This window comes from Balaenoptera ricei, chromosome 12, assembly GCF_028023285.1.
Source record: "Balaenoptera ricei isolate mBalRic1 chromosome 12, mBalRic1.hap2, whole genome shotgun sequence".
Lineage (NCBI taxonomy): Eukaryota > Metazoa > Chordata > Mammalia > Artiodactyla > Balaenopteridae > Balaenoptera > Balaenoptera ricei.
Window position 1 is genome coordinate 84,450,823 of NC_082650.1, and position 14,226 is coordinate 84,465,048.

A 14,226-nucleotide genomic window follows, 5' to 3' on the forward strand; every position below is an offset into this window, starting at 1 on the left:
ACCCCAGCTCGCAGCAATTAGAGAAAGCCCGCATGCAGCAATGAAGACCCAATGCAGTCAAAGATAAATAAATAAATGTATTAAAAAAAAAAATCTATCAATATTGGCTAATTAGTTGTGATCATGTATCATACTAATGTAAGACCTTAGCAACAAGTCAAACAAGGCAAAGGGTATGAAAAACTCTCTGGACTATCTCTACAACTTTTCTGTAAACTTAAAACTTCTAAAATAAAAAGTGTGGGTTTTTTTCTTTTTTTTACAGGACCTCCTGTGGTTTGAAATATTTCAAGTCTGTTGGAATCTTTATTCCCTGGTTCAAGTCTTTTATAACCTTGCTACTCAAAATGTGGTCACCTGTGAGCTTCCTAACAATACAGAATCTCAGGCCCATCCCAGATATACTAGTCAGGGCCCACCAGAGAAACAGAACCAATAGTGTGTGTGTGTGCGTGCAGGCACAGAATAAGAATTATAAGGAAATGGCTAAAACGAACTATAAGGAAATGGCTCGTGCAATTATGAAGGCTGGCCAGTCTTACTCACATTACAGAGGGCAATCTGCTTCACCAATTTAAATGTTAACCTCATCCAAAAGCACCCTCCAAGGAGATACATAAAATTAACTGTCACCGAATACTGTTATCACTTATATGTAGAATCTAAAGAATAAAACAAACAAATGAATATAACAAAACAGAAGTAGACTCACAGATATAGAGAACAAACTAGTGGTTACCAGTGGGGAGAGGGAAGGGCGGAGGGACAAGATAGAGGTAGGGGGTTAAGAGATACAAACTACTATGTATAATATAAATAAGCTACAAGGATACATTGTACAGCACAGGAAATATAACCAATATTTTATAATAACTTTAAATGGAGTATAATCTATAAAAATTTTGAATCACTATGTTGTATACCTGAAACTAATATATTGTAAATCAATTAAACCTCAATTTTTTTAGAAATCAATGTAATTTATAATATCATATTAACAAATTAAAAAATAAAAACCAAACAATGATTTTTTAAAAGTTTTTAATTAACTGTCATACCACACCTGATAAATCTGAACCTGAATTTTAAAAGGAACTGCCTGGTGATTTCCTACATTCAAGTTTAAGGGGCGTTGCTCTACAAGATTCCTGAAGGGCCAGAATCCTCCTCGGACAGTTTAAATCTCAGACATGATCATTTCAGTAACTCAGAAACAAGGCTTGATTTGTCCTCCTTGCAACGTGATGACCTTGCTAGCATTTACCGATCTGGAGGTTACGGATGCCTCCAGCAGTCGCTGCCACCCTCCCCTCCGGACAAGGTTGACCCTCTCATTTGTTCCCACGTGGACCTCACCAAGCCTCTGACCTGGCTGATTTAACTGCTGGCTTGCGGGTTTCTTCCCTGCTGCAATGAACTCCCCAAGGGCACCTACCGTATCTCATTTTCCCCTTCATCTCCAGTTCTTTATTACCCACAGACAACTGCCTGTGGTCAGAAGAGGTATGTCCCACTCCCACCCCCTCCCCGCAAGGCCAGGCTAGTGCATTTTCCTAGCGCTTCTACCTTAGAGTCAGCAGATGCCAGGGGAACCTGTTCGATTTAGACCTGTGGAGACATACGTCAGATGATTCTATAGAGTGAACCATACGAAACTGCTGATACTGGGTTATTTTGACCTACAAAGTAGGCAATTACATAGGACTCAACAATATGTTTCTATTGCCCGTTTTTCCGCCTCAAAGGGTATCCTGGAGACAATATGCTGTCACGGGCAGACAGTACCAGGGTTGCTAATATTCACGGCAATTTACTACTATAACTGAACGTCAAATACAAAACATCCACTCCAAGTTCGGTCCAAGCCCTCCCCTCAATTATGCACGATGTAAGCCCCTGCCGCCCGCCTCAAGGTTCCCAGTCACCCCTGCTCCCTGAGCTCCTTGTAAAGGGAGCGTCAGGGAGGGGAACGCTGTTCCTTCGAACACCAGCGACCCGGCGGGCCCGCTACCCAGGCGTCCACCGCGCCGCGGCCAGCCCGGACGCCCGAAGCCCGCCGTCCCCACCCAACCGGCTGCCGAGTAGCCGGAACCCAAGATGGCGACAGGGGCGGAGTCTGCGTAGCCGCCCCTGGGCGGGGCCCGAGGCAAGACGTGGCCGAGGGGCGGTGCCAGGCCGGGGGCGGTGCCAGCGGCCCAGCTCGGCCCGGCCACCTCGGCCCGGGGGGGGGAATCTGCGGCTGTTCAGTCTGAGTTTTCTTCTCCGCTGGGTGGTCGGTGCCGCCGCTCCTTGGAGGCGTCATGAAGTCCCCGGTTCCGGACCAGAGCCCGAGCGACGGCGAGGAGGGCGAGGACCGCACGCCGCTGTTGCAGCGCGCCCCGCGGGCGGAAACCGGTGAGCCGCTGCGAGAACCAGGGGCTTCGGGCGGGAGGCGGTCCCAAGGTAGAGGGTGTCCAGAGCTGCTTAAGCGCGAGGGGACTGAGAACGGGGAGCCCATTCAGGACCCCACTCAGCCCCCGCCTTCTCGGGTGCCCAAGAAGCAGCTCTGGGGCCCAGGAGGCGGGCTGGACCGTGAGGCCGGGCCGGGTCGGGCGGAGGCTCGGGCGGGACCTCTGCAGGTGCAGCCCCGGGGACCTCGGCAGTTGCAGCCCCGGGGGCCTCGGCAGGTGCAGCCGGCGGGCCCGAGCGGGGAGCTGCTGGGCGCCGGCGGCGCTGGGCTCCCGGCGATTTTCGGTAGTATTGAGCCGGGGACCCTGTGGAAGAACGAACTGGGGGAGAATCTTGAAATCAATGGGCAGAGGGCGGAGGGGAGGACCCCCTAGAAGAGCGAACTGGGGAGAAACCTGCAATTGAAGGATAGAGGGCGGGACGGAGCCGCGGGCTCTTCCTCCGTGTCACTGCCAGGTTGCCACAGCTGCTCGCCCTCTAGCACGTGATCTGGTAGCTAGCTCCCTGGGCGTGAAGAGGAGACACAGAAAAGGACTGAGGTTAACATTTGTGAGTATGCGGAGGAAAATTATTGGATAACCCAGCGAATATCTTGAAATTGTGCAGTAAGAGATTAAAAGTACCGCATACATTTTTTTTTTCCCTGTATAGCTGTCTACGATTAAGTTTCAGCAGTCTACGACTTAAGTTAGGAAACAGGTTATCGTCAAGATAGGCTATTGATAGAGCACTAAGATAATTTGAACAAAGTCTTGCAACAAATGGAAAAGGAGTTACTTCACAATGCATCTTCCCTGAATTTGGGGAAATTAAAATATTTTGCTCTACTTCTTTAAAACAAATTAAAACTAAAGAATAAATCAGGGCTTCCCTGGTGGCGCAGTGGTTGAGAGTCTGCCTGCTAGTGCAGGGGACACGGGTTCGAGCCCTGGTCTGGGAGGATCCCACATGCCGCGGAGTGGCTGGGCCCGTGAGCCACAATTGCTGAGCCTGCGCGTCTGGAGCCTGTGCTCTGCAGCGGGAGAGGCCGCGATAGTGAAAGGCCCGCGCACCGCGATGAAGAGCGGTCCCCGCACCGCGATGAAGAGTGGCCCCCCGCTTGCCGCAACTGGAGAAAGCCCTCGCACGAACCGAAGACCCAACACAGCCAAAAATAAATAAATAAATAAATAAAGTAGCTATAAAATTAGATGTTAAAAAAAAATAAATAAATAAATAAATCAGTTTGCATGCATTATATAGTTTCAAAGATGTGTGCATGAGAAACAGAGTTGAATTCGAAATTTGACTTTTCCTGACCAAGAACAGTACAATCCTGTGGTATCTTCTAAATTTGTTTTTATCATTACCAGATGGTGGCAGTAGAGGTGGTAACATTATAGCTCTATCTGGCAACTGGGAGCTTATTTTTGTGGGCGCTCAATGTAAACACTGTACCATAGTGCCGTTTTACCTGGAAGTCAGACTTAGTTCCATAAACTGATCTTTTTCTATGGCATATGAGTTAGATTTCTATAATCCTCTTCTGCAAAATAATCTAGTTTGGAAATACAGAAATAATAAAGAGATTCCCTAGAGACTACTATATTCTGTTGCAATTGGGAAACATATATATAAATATAATCAAATTTAGCTCAAATGTTAAACGTCATTAGTTGTCAGGAAAATGCAGATTAAAACCGCAGTGAGCCATTACACACTTACTAGAATGGCTGAAGTTAAAATGGCTGAAGATACCAAATATTGGCCAACATACGGAATAACTAGAACTCTCATATTTTGCTTGTAAGAGTGTAAAATGGTACAACTACTTTGGAAAACTGTCAATCTATTTTAAAGTTAAACATACATTACCATAATACCAGACAATGTTTATAGCAGCTTTAATTCATAATAGTAAAAAACTGGAAACAACGTATCCATCAGTTCATCAGCAGGTGAATGGATAAACAAATTCTGGTATATTCATGCGTACTCAGTGATATTATAAAAAGAAATTACTGATACCTATAACAACGTGGATAAATCTCAGACACAAAAGAAACCACCGTATTAATGCATGACTCCATCAGTATGAAGTTCTAAACAAGCAGAACTAATCTGTAATAACAGGAAGCAGATCAGTGGTTGCCTGGAAGCTACAGGCAGGAAAGAATTGCCTGCAGAGGCACTAGGGTACTTTCTGGGGTATAAGATGCAGATGGAAAAGTTCTGCAGCTTGACTAGGATTGACAGATGTATACATTTGTCAAAGTTCACCAAACTGTACGCTTGAAATGGGAGCATTTTACTGTATGTAAAATATACCTCAATAAAGTAGATTGAAAAAGAAAAAAATTAACTCATTCCTTTTAAAAACAATCCCTGCTTGATTCATGGGTTCAGTGTATATAGATCTTAGCCCTGTTCCTCGTGCCTTGAGGTGGCTGTCTTCATTATAACCATTTTCCTTCTTATTTTTACTCTTTACATACCACTGGAGGGCAAAAGTGAAGTAAAAATAGCAGCAACACATTTTTTTTTTGCTATTTAAAATATAAGGGTTTTAGAGAAGAGGAGCCTACCGTTATAGGGTATTGCATTAGTCAACAATATTTTAAATTAAGCTCTGTGTCTGGGGTGCTGGGAGTAGAAGGACAAGAGAGGAGCACCAGGAGAAGGGAATGGGGAAAACAAAGATGGATGTAACAGCTTTATAAGAGGCACCAGGTATTACCTCATTTTCTCTCAGTAGTGCCCTTTGTCCTAGCTTTAGTAATAATATTACCATGTACATCTAATAGGAGAAACACGATGACCATTATATTTTATATATGTTTTTATTTAATAATATATATTATATAGTATTATATTATTATATTATTATATATTATATGTTATATATATTATTATATATAATATAATAATATATTATTATATTATTATATTATAATTATATATATTATATATATAATATAATAAATAATATATATTATTTATTTTTATTTAGTTATATTTTTTATTTAAGTTATGTTCTATATGTTTACTTTGCACATTTCAGAAAGTGTAGGTGTTTAAAAAAAAACAAAAAGCAAAAAAAACACTTTCCATCCAGAATTAGTTTTTGTTTTTTTTTTTTAATAAATTTATTTATTTATTTATTTTTGGCTGTGTTGGGTCTTCATTTCTGTGCGAGGGCTTTCTCTAGTTGCGGTGAGTGGGGGCCACTCTTGATTGTGGTGCGCGGGCCTCTCACTATCGCGGCCTCTCTTGTTGTGGAGCACAGGCTCAGCAGTTGTGGCTCACGGGCTTAGTTGCTCCGTGGCATGTGGGATCTTCCCAGACCAGGGCTCGAACCCATGTCCCCTGCCTTGGCAGGTGGATTCTTAACCACTGCGCCACCAGGGAAGCCCGAGAATTAGTTTTTTTTTAAGTTTTGGTGCCTGAAGGTGGAAATCTTCAGCAGACCTTAAAACCTCTCTTTCTATATGTTTGCATATGTTTTACTTATCTTTTATGTTTGTTTCTGGAACAAACCTCTATGAAATCAGCTGTACCTTATCTGTGCCTATGTGTATAGTTTTATTTTTCAGAAGAGAAAAGCTGATAAAATGTTAGTCATAAAATTTTACAGCAGTTAAAAGACCTTAGATACTAACTCCTATCAGGTGGGCATCATTTTATATGTAAACAACTGAGGGCCAGAGAGGTTAAGTTCCCAAGATTGCTGTAGCCATATTAAGGACTAACCAGCGTCCTTCTAGTTTTTAGTCCCATCCTCCTTCCTCGTCACAACACTGCCACATTTGTGTTACGTTTGAGAAATTCCTATTTGCAAAATGCTTAATCATTTTTGTTGAATCCTTCACAAATTTGAAAATTCCCTGCTCCGTCATGAATAAGAGGACATGGTTTTGTGTTATGCGTTATGCTTTATTGAGAGAGCTAAAATTAAAGTATGTTTCTGTAGTGTTAAGAATTAATACATCTCAGGGGCTTCCCTGGTGGCATAGTGGTTAAGAATCTGCCTGCCAATGCAGGGGACAAGGGTTCAAGCCCTGGTCTGGGAAGATCCCACATGCCACGGAGCAACTAAGCCTGTGCGCCACAACTGCTGAGCCTGCACTCTAGAGCCCGTGAGCCACAACTACTGAGCCCGTGTGCTACAACTACTGCAGCCCGCGTGCCTAGAGCCCGTGCTCTGCAACAAAGACAAGCCACCACAATGAGAAGCCCGTGCACTGCAACGAAGAGTAGCCCCCAGTCACCGCAACTAGAGAAAGCCCGTGCGCAGCAACAAAGACCCAACGCAGCCAAAAATAAATAAATAAATTTATTTTTTTAAAAAAAAAAAGAATATGTCTCGGGTTGACAGAATACAACAGAATTCTCAGTAACCTGTCAGTAACCTGACTGGTTTGCTTTTCGAGCATTTGGTTTTACGTAGCCAGGTAGATTTCAGAGATGCACACCAAAGTGATGGGGGACATCCATGTTGCTGCAAATGACATTATTTCATTCTTTTTTATGGCTGAGTAATATTCCATTGTCTATATGTACCACATCTTCTTTATCCATTCATCTGTCGATGGACGCTTAGGTTGCTTCCATGTCCTGGCTATTGTAAATAGTGCTACAATGAACACTGGGTGCATATGTCTTTTCTAATTATGGTTTTCCCCAGATATATGCCCAGGAGTGGGATTGCTGGATCATATGGTAGCTCTATTTTTAGTTTTTTAAGGAACCTCCATACTGTTCTCCATAGTGGCTGTACCAGTTTACATTCCTACCTACCAACAGTGTAGGAGGGTTCCCTTTTCTCCACACCCTCTCCAGCATTCACTGTTTGTAGACTTTCTGATGATGGCTATTCTGACTGGTGTGAGGTGATACCTCATTGTAGTTTTGATTTGCTTTTCTCTAATAATTAGTGATGTTGAGCATCTTTTCATGTGCTTCTTGGCCATCTGTATGTCTTCTTTGGAGAAATGTCTATTTAGATCTTCTGCCCATTTTTTGATTGGGTTGTTTATTTTTTTGATATTGAGCTACATAAGCTGTTTGTATATTTTGGAGATTAATCCCTTGTCGGTTGCTTCGTTTGCAAATATTTTCTCCCATTTTGAGGGTTGTCTTTTCATTTTGTTTATGGTTTCCTTTGCTGTGCAAAATCTTTTAAGTTTAATTAGGTCCCCTTTGTTTTCTTTGTTTTTATTTTCATTACTCTAGGAGGTGGATCAAAAAAGATATCGCTGCGATTTATGTCAAAGAGTGTTCTGCCTATGTTTTCCTCTAAGAGTTTTATTATGTTCAGCCGTACATCTAGGTCTTTAATCCATTTTGAGTTTATCTTTGTGTATGGTGTGAGGGAGTGTTCGAATTTCATTCTTTTACATGTAGGTGTCCAGTTTTCCCAGCACCACTTATTGAAAAGACTGTCTTTTCTCCATTGTATATTCTTGCTTCCTTTGTCATAGATTAGGTGACCATAGGTGTGTGGGTTTATCTCTGGACTTTCTATCCTGTTCCATTGATCTATATTTCTGTTTTTGTACCAGTACCATACTGTCTTGATTACTGTAGCTTTGTAGTATAGTCTGAAGTCAGGGAGCCTGATTCCTCCAGCCTAGAGATTGTCATACTGAGTGAAGTAAGTCAGACAGAGAAAGACAAGCATGATATGATATCGCTCATATGTGGAATCTTAAAAAAAGGGGTGGGGTACAAATGAACTTATCTACAAAACAGAACTAGAGTCACAGATGGAGAAAACAAACTTATGGTTACAAGGGGTAAGGGGGAGAGGGATAAATTGGAAGATTGAGATTGACATATACACACTACTATATATAAAATAGATAACCAATAAGGACCTACTGTATAGCACAGGGAACTCTGCTTAGTGCTCTGTAATGGCCTATATGGGAAAAGAATCTTAAAAAGAATGGATATATGTATATAACAGATTCACATTGCTGTACACCTGAAAATGATACAACATTATTAATCAACTATACTCCAATAAAAATTAAAAACAAAAACAAAAAAACAAAGTGATGGGGGAAGGGCGGCTCAATACTGGTAAACCACAGGAAGTGTATAGATTCTTCTGCCTAATTTAGGTAGGAGTGAGGAGGGAATTAGGCACACACATAAAAATTCCCACACATAAAAATTCCATTCCTCACACTTTCCACCAGTTGAAGGTTTACTTTTGTATGAATGAGATGTGTCTTGTATTTGATTAAATGGATTTTCAAAATACTGTTGCACCAAGATGTGCTCATTCATGTTACAAAAAATCAGTTTTAGGTCTCCTAAGACATTTCTTTGTGCTTAAAGGCAGAACATGGGTCTGGAGGCAGGGTGCCTAATTGCCGATCCTAGTTCTGCTGCCTAACCTAACCTCTCTGTGCCTGTAAATCAGGGGAAATAATTCACCTAATTTATAGGGTTATTGTGAGGATTAAATAAGCTAATAGAAAGTGCTTGGAATAGAGTTTGGCATATAGTAAGTGTTAATTAATATTATTATCATTATTATAATCATCAATGAAGACTGGATTTTGCATTCCACAGAGAAGCTGGCACCACAAAATAAGGGCCCCATTCTTCATGTCACACTCTGTTGGAACTTGTGATTTTCTAGCTTATCATGGCACATCCTCTGCTTTATTTCATTTTTTGTTTTGTTTTTTACCTCTACTATTCTTTTGGGGTGGGAGGCAGATGGTTACATTCAAGGTTCAGTTACATAAGCGTTGTGTTTCACAAATGTAATTTGCGTGTAAATATAGTCTTAAATATAAGGTATGGAGCACTGGTAGACAGCAACCATATTACAGAAGGAAGGGAAATGGCCTTGGGTCATGTGATAATCAATGTTAATATTAAAGTAACTGAGTCCATTTTAATGGAATTTGGTGTTTTCTTGTAAATGGGTATTAATTTGGGAGCTAGGAATACATAAGGATTTATCAGGAACGAATTACCCATAAGGCAGGCTAAGACCAGTTAAATATTACCCTGTTTAAAAGCAAAACTTATTTTATCCATTTAGATAGGAAATCTTTTTTAATGCAGTTCCCTGGTCAAGGGGCTCACTAGTCCAGGCCCCCTCCTCTAGAGAAAGTCATCGTCTTTGCATAGGTCAGTGCCCCCGACCGTGGATTTCCGCCTCAGTCTCAGCCCCTCACTGCTCAGTACTTCCTTGCTCCTCCCCACTGCCAGACCCTCCCACAGTGAATAAAGGCTGGACATCCTCAGCTTTTCACCAGCCTTCCCTCGCCTCAGGCACCTCCTTGCTGCAACAGAAACCTGGCCTTCTGGGCACACCACTCCCACTCCTCCCTGCTGTCTCAAGGGGTGATTTTCTGTTATCTTGTAGTAGTTGGTGGGATCGGCTCTTCCTTACTCCACATTGATGCTTCCAGACAATCATCCCTCCACTCTCAATGTCATTAGGCTAGGCTACTTTCCCCTACATGGTTTTCTCCTGTGCCCACTTCCCAGCACTTTGCTTCAGTCATCATAGGCTTTACCACCTGACACACCTCCATCTTCTACACTCTAATTCCCACCATTATCTTGAGTGACTCCTCATCCAGCACCATGTCCCCTCAACTTCTCAGACTCCTACGTGTCTGATGACTTCCTTCCCTCCTCAGTCACCCCTTGGACCTCGTCATCTCCCATAACTGCTTTAACCACAACTAGAATTCCTTCCTACCTGCCTGTGTAACTGTTCCACTTCGACCACTCTCATTTCATCTGGACCCACTGACCCCTCATCTTTTTATGGAAGAGTTCACACATATACAAAAGTAGAGAGAAGATCTGTGTGTTTTATCTATTGTCAAGAGAACTTCATAGGTAGAATTGTGAAGTTCCAGCAGGAAACAACTCTCCGCTTTTAAGCCCCCTAAATATTTGTATGCCAACTCTCCCAGACACTGCTCTAGGCATTGAAGGTATACAGCAGTGAACAAAACAGAACCAAAGCTCCTGCCCTCCCTGAACGTTTATATTCTAGTGTGCATTTTCCTAAACCATTAGCCCTCCCCATTTTACTTGCTTCTTGGGTCAGAATCACAGTCCGACACTTTTATTTTCTTGTCAGCACCTCAATTCCCTGCTTTGTCACCACACCGTCTCAGTGCCAACTATCTGCTTACCTGGTGCTTGCCTCTGTGTACAGGCAAGTCGTGCTTCAAGGTCACACGCAAGGGCAGGTTGCGCCCACCAGTTTTGGGTGGGTGTCCACTCACTCAGCAATTCTGCATGTTTCACTGGGAATTTAACACCCGCTTCAACAGCTTCTTAACTTCTTTTTTCAACTTCTGATTTCTCACAAATGAGAAATAACCTTGATCCGTAACAAATTACCTCAATGCCTAATGTCCAGGAAGAACAATAATAATAACAACAATTCACAGTTATTGAAGGCATATTATGTGCTAATCACTGTTCTAAGTATTTTACATGTACCACCTCAACTAATCTTTATAACCCTATAACCCTAATATAGGCAAAGCACTTAGACTGATATCGAGCACATCAGGCTCAATAACTATTACCTATTGGGGTTTTTTTTTTAACATCTTTATTGGAGCATAATTGCTTTACAATGGTGTGTTAGTTTCTGCTTTATAACAAAGCGAATCAGCTAGACATATACATATATCCCCATTTCTCCTCCCTCTTGTGTCTCCCTCCCACCCTCCCTATCCCACCCCTCTAGGTGGTGACAAAGCACCGAGCTGATCTCCCTGTGCTATGCGGCTGCTTCCCACTAGCTATCTATTTTACATTTGGTAGTGTGTATATGTCCATGCCACTCTCTCACGTTGTCCCAGCTTACCCTTCCCCCTCCCCGTGTCCTCAAGTCCATTCTCTACGTCTTTATTCCTGTCCTGCCCCTATTACCTGTTGTTTTTGTTGTTAAATTCAGTGCCCAGCGTCCCACTCTGAGTTACTGCAGCACCATAGTGCAGCCCCATAAGATCATTTGCTGTTTCCTGCTCCTTCTGTACTTGCTTTCCATACTTCTGTACCTCCCACTGCCTCTCCTTGCATCGCTCTCCTTCCTCGAACCTGCCGGTGGCTTCCTGCTTATTGATGAAGGTTCAGTGCAAGTGTTCTTTCTCCCAGAGGCCTTCCTTGACCATCCCCTACCTCACACACAGCACATTTATGTCACTCTTTTGTCCCGTGTTACACACATACGTGTATTGTAGCCGTTTATCTCGTTGGTATAACTTTTTCCAGGATAAACGGGAAGGGAACTCACTTTTACTGACTGCCCTTCAGTATTTCATCTAACGCACACACAACCCAGTGAGGTGGGTGGTGGTCACCTCATTTGGGAGCTGAGAAACCTGATAATGAAAACTATTAACTCACTTCCCCAAAGACATACAGCCAGTGAAAATCAGAGCTGAGCTCCAGCACCAGGTCAGCTTCAATCTAAATCAGCCTCTGTTCTTTCAGCTACGCCCACTCCACATTCCTAAGTTTAAACCATGTTTTAGAAGCTGATGTTTGTTTTGATGGGTGCTCCGTTCGTTACGCAAGCATGGTTTTGCTTTGAACTTGATTTCAGTGTGGCGGGTGCCGGATGAATATTCTCTCCCCTCATCACGCAAGCATGCTTTTCTTGGACCAATTTCAAACACTGGCCAAATTCACAGGCACATTTTGCTCTATCACCATACTTTCTTGAAACAAAATCTTTCTGACTGATTTGTAATCAACCATCATTTTTTAAAGCTAGTAACCCCTTATTTGTAATGTTCTTAAAATCTCATAGTCATATACTTGTGACTTCTGTGTTGGCTTTTTCTTTTCTGATTATTGACTGTGCCCCCAAAAGTTAATGTTGCCGGATCCATAACTTCTAGGTCAGATTTCCAAGTAGTATCTCTAGTAATTTGAAATCATTTTACTCACCTTTCCTCCACTTCCCAAGCTTCTACCCCTACATGATATTCACATGGTAAGGTATATCATAGTCCTAATCAATTATCATGTGGGGAGAAACTGATAACGTATGGTAAAATAAGGCAACTCAAATAAGGATAGAATGGAGTGATAACATTACAAGTCAGAGTAGCAAAAATAAAGTTGTTTAGAGTAAGAGCATTGCTGGTAACTTTGTCCCTCCCTTTCACTAACCCCCATGTCCAGTGTGTTGGCATGGCCTGTCAGTTCTGCCTTTAAAGTTATCTCAAATCCACGCATTTCTCTCCATTGCCTGGGCTTTACTCTACTTTAAGCCACCGTCACCTCTTTCCTGGAAACTTACAATAATCCCTTGAGTGATCTCCCTGAGTCTACATCCCTCACCACCGTTCACACTTCTGCCCTTTTGTCATCTCCACACAGCAACCAGAGAAGCTCTTTAAACCGTAAATCACATCTTGTCACTCCTCTGCTGAAGCAGATAATGAACTTTGTATATAGTACCTTGGCAAAGCAGACAGTACATTAATCTGGATTTTTCTTGCTCCAAATTACCCAGAGTAACACATTTTAATTGCCCAAATTTGGAAAGATTATGAGTCCCCCCCATCCAGACTTCTCTGTATATTCTTGTCCAACACAGAGCAATGATAAGGAAAATGTGCTCACCTATAAAACATGCCTTGCATTCTGCAACTGTCCTTAACTATACAGCTGCCTTTTTGCTTGGGGCAGAAAGCCAGTGTGTCTAGATTTAGGTAACAGAGGCAGCGTGAATGAAGCTTTAGAAATACAGTTTTCACAGGTCTGGATCGAACTGTGGCAGTGGTGCCATAGTTCTAATACCAGCTGTACTCCTGAAAAGGGAGCCAAGAATGCCAAATGAAAAGTTGTCTGTTAAAAGATGTCAGTCTTGCACAGAGGAAAAATTGATAGCGGTTGTTAAGTGTATGAGCGCTTGTAGAAAAGTGAGTTGGATCACAGTATATTAATATACACCTAAATACAGCTGTGCTGTATTCATTAAAGCTTCGATCTGAATCTGTACCAAAACCGTTGTACTCTGAAAAATGTGTCCTTGTGTGAGGTTAGGTCAGTGAAAACACCAGGATTCCTGAGTAGGGAAAAACATGCACGTGTGTTTTTGTGTGTATGTGTGTAATGCTAATAAGTCATTGCCAAATAAAAGCACACGTGTATTCATATATATGTATTTAACTTTAACTTGTCATTAGCAAATGAAACAGATGTTTATATCTTTCAACAGATATTTATCAAACACTCAGTGTTGACCAAACTTAAGGTGTAAAAACCTGGATTAGCCACTTTCTCGTTGTCGCTCTGGTCAGTCACCCTGAAGTCAGCTTCCTGAATTCTCATTCCCCCCTCCAGTTCTGCAACTCAGTAAAGGAAGAAAAAAGAGAAAATATGTGCATACACCTATAGAGTAAAACAATAGGTCAGATTCCTCCTGTCACATGATCTGCCTTTCATTGGTTCCTCCAACCCACTCTGCCTTCCTTTTTTTTTTTTTTTTTAAATCATTGTGGTACATTCACTAACTGTGCTTTTTACTGTGGGCCCTTTAAGCAAGACCAACTGAGCAACTGTCACAGGGGCTGCAACTGTCATAGGTTCTGCAAGTTTGCTTCTGGATTCTTAAATACACTTAGTTTAGGAGAGCCTGAAGTATTAATCATGGCTTCCGATTCACACCCAGCCTCTGAGGATACTTTTCAAGGTAAGAAATTGATCAGGAGGGGCTTCCTGCCCTGGCCTTGGCAGTAAATTTTTTGTGCTGAGATACGTTTATGATGCAACGGCTGCTAGCCCATA

At 42.2% G+C, this 14,226-nt stretch overlaps 1 protein-coding gene across 2 annotated transcripts in view; it reads left to right on the top strand.

The window, feature by feature from the left end:
* The first annotated feature begins 2,168 nt into the window (after positions 1-2,168).
* The window catches only part of SLC17A5 (solute carrier family 17 member 5), a 50,354-nt gene continuing 38,296 nt past the window's right edge, over positions 2,169-14,226 (top strand). For both annotated transcript variants that reach the window (XM_059941793.1, XM_059941794.1), the window contains exon 1: positions 2,169-2,394. In XM_059941793.1, the coding sequence (XP_059797776.1) occupies positions 2,301-2,394 (94 nt within the window). In that variant the 5' untranslated portion in view covers positions 2,169-2,300. The remainder of the gene's footprint in view (positions 2,395-14,226) is intronic.